The sequence below is a fragment of the Lampris incognitus genome, chromosome 9 (genome assembly GCF_029633865.1).
Source record: "Lampris incognitus isolate fLamInc1 chromosome 9, fLamInc1.hap2, whole genome shotgun sequence".
Taxonomy (NCBI): Eukaryota; Metazoa; Chordata; class Actinopteri; order Lampriformes; family Lampridae; genus Lampris; species Lampris incognitus.
The window spans coordinates 1901961-1904460 of NC_079219.1; the positions used below are offsets into that span (position 1 = coordinate 1901961).

Sequence of the window (2500 nt, forward strand, 5' to 3'; positions counted from 1 at the left end):
AAGTTTGGGATCACCCAAACAATTTTGTGTTTTCCATGAAAAGTCACACTTATTCACCACCATATGTTGTGAAATGAATAGAAAATAGAGTCAAGACATTGACAAGGTTAGAAATAATGATTTGTATTTGAAATAAGATTTTTTTTACATCAAACTTTGCTTTCGTCAAAGAATCCTCCATTTGCAGCAATTACAGCATTGCAGACCTTTGGCATTCTAGCTGTTAATTTGTTGAGGTAATCTGGAGAAATTGCACCCCACGCTTCCAGAAGCAGCTCCCACAAGTTGGATTGGTTGGATGGGCACTTCTTTGAGCAGATTGAGTTTCTGGAGCATCACATTTGTGGGGTCAATTAAACGCTCAAAATGGCCAGAAAAAGAGAACTTTCATCTGAAACTCGACAGTCTATTCTTGTTCTTAGAAATGAAGGCTATTCCATGCGAGAAATTGCTAAGAAATTGAAGATTTCCTACACCGGTGTGTACTACTCCCTTCAGAGGACAGCACAAACAGGCTCTAACCAGAGTAGAAAAAGAAGTGGGAGGCCACGTTGCACAACTGAGCAAGAAGATAAGTACATTAGAGTCTCTAGTTTGAGAAACAGACGCCTCACAGGTCCCCAACTGGCATCTTCATTAAATAGTACCTGTTAGAGCCTGTTTGTGCTGTCCTCTGAAGGGAGTAGTACACACCGGTGTAGGAAATCTTCAATTTCTTAGCAATTTCTCGCATGGAATAGCCTTCATTTCTAAGAACAAGAATAGACTGTCGAGTTTCAGATGAAAGTTCTCTTTTTCTGGCCATTTTGAGCGTTTAATTGACCCCACAAATGTGATGCTCCAGAAACTCAATCTGCTCAAAGAAGTGCCCATCCAACCAATCCAACTTGTGGGAGCTGCTTCTGGAAGCGTGGGGTGCAATTTCTCCAGATTACCTCAACAAATTAACAGCTAGAATGCCAAAGGTCTGCAATGCTGTAATTGCTGCAAATGGAGGATTCTTTAACGAAAGCAAAGTTTGATGTAAAAAAATCTTATTTCAAATAAAAATCATTATTTCTAACCTTGTCAATGTCTTGACTCTATTTTCTATTCATTTCACAACATATGGTGGTGAATAAGTGTGACTTTTCATGGAAAACACGAAATTGTTTGGGTGATCCCAAACTTTTGAACGGTAGTGTATGTATGAATATGAATATATATCTAACTTTGTTAAAAGAAACACTCAATGGTAGGGAAAGCACTCAACAAATAAGGAGCAAAATAATCCAGTGAGGCAAGTCGATTCTCTATGAGACAGTACAAGCCTGTTTCATGCCATGAGCATCACCAGCTGTCCATCATTTTGCTCCTTATTTGTTGGGCACTACTGTCGATTGTTTCTTTTAACAAAGTTATATATATATATATTTATTTATTGTGATCATAGTATATCAACCCTCTCTAACCCTGCCAGTGTGTGTTACCATCTTCTTATGTTCTCATGTCAACCTCTGTCTGCAGAAAATAAATGCAAAATTACTTTTGAGAGCCCACCTGTCATGAAAGAGGGAGACAATGTGACGCTTCGCTGTTTCACATCCCACTCCTGTACCTCAGGCCTAGAAATCACATGGCTCAAACTGTCACTCAGCAGTCTACAATTAGAGGACAACAACCCCATAAACATCACAGCCAGCTTCGTCGTGGACTGGCAGAACAACCACATGGTGTTTTCCTGCCGTGCTCGGGGTAACACGGAGCCGTGTCTGGACCACAACATTACCTTAACTGTACAATGTAAGTTCCCAGCTGCAGGTTGTTTCTTTAATGAGGTGTCAGCCCACCGTCCCAGCTTGTTAAGGAAATAGATAACATGAAAATAATAACTGTAATCAGCCCAGAACCTCTCACTTGTTATTGGTGTAAAAAAAGGTCAGTATCTTACATTGCACCAAATATTTTCCCTCAGAAGCAGGAGAACAGTTTTACTATTTTTATATCTTCTTCACTTTTTTCTTCCTTTATCATTAGCTTTTTATCTGAGCCCTTTCACTTCATGTAAAGTCACAGCACCGCATTTCCATGTAGGAGATGTGCTATATGAATTAAGGTTGATTGATTAATTGATTTATTGATTGCATCCCACATGGGATTACTGGTATGTGGGCAGTTGCATGTCACTGACAATGCTTAAGGTCACTCCTGATTCTGCTTAACAAAGACAAGTTTGGGCTCATCCTTTCATGAAAATGTACTGACTCACGTTGCAGTAAGGTACTTGGGATGCAATTAAAACTATATAAGCATGAAATTAAAACTATATAAGCATGCAATTAAAACTATATAAGCATGCAATTAAAACTATATAAGCATGCAATTAAAACTATATAAGCATGCAATTAAAACTATATAAGCATGCAATTAAAACTATATAAGCATGAAATTAAAACTATATAAGCATGCAATTAAAACTATATAAGCATGAAATTAAAACTATATAAGCATGCAATTAAAA

The 2500-nt window shown here is 37.9% G+C and overlaps 1 protein-coding gene across 1 annotated transcript in view; it reads left to right on the plus strand.

Annotated features, from left to right (window-relative positions):
• Positions 1 to 2500, plus strand: part of si:dkey-24p1.1 (uncharacterized protein LOC556718 homolog) — a 32693-nt gene that overhangs the window by 4681 nt on the left and 25512 nt on the right. The window contains exon 4 of the mRNA XM_056286057.1: positions 1603 to 1782. Within this exon, the coding sequence (XP_056142032.1) occupies positions 1603 to 1782 (180 nt within the window). The remainder of the gene's footprint in view (positions 1 to 1602; positions 1783 to 2500) is intronic.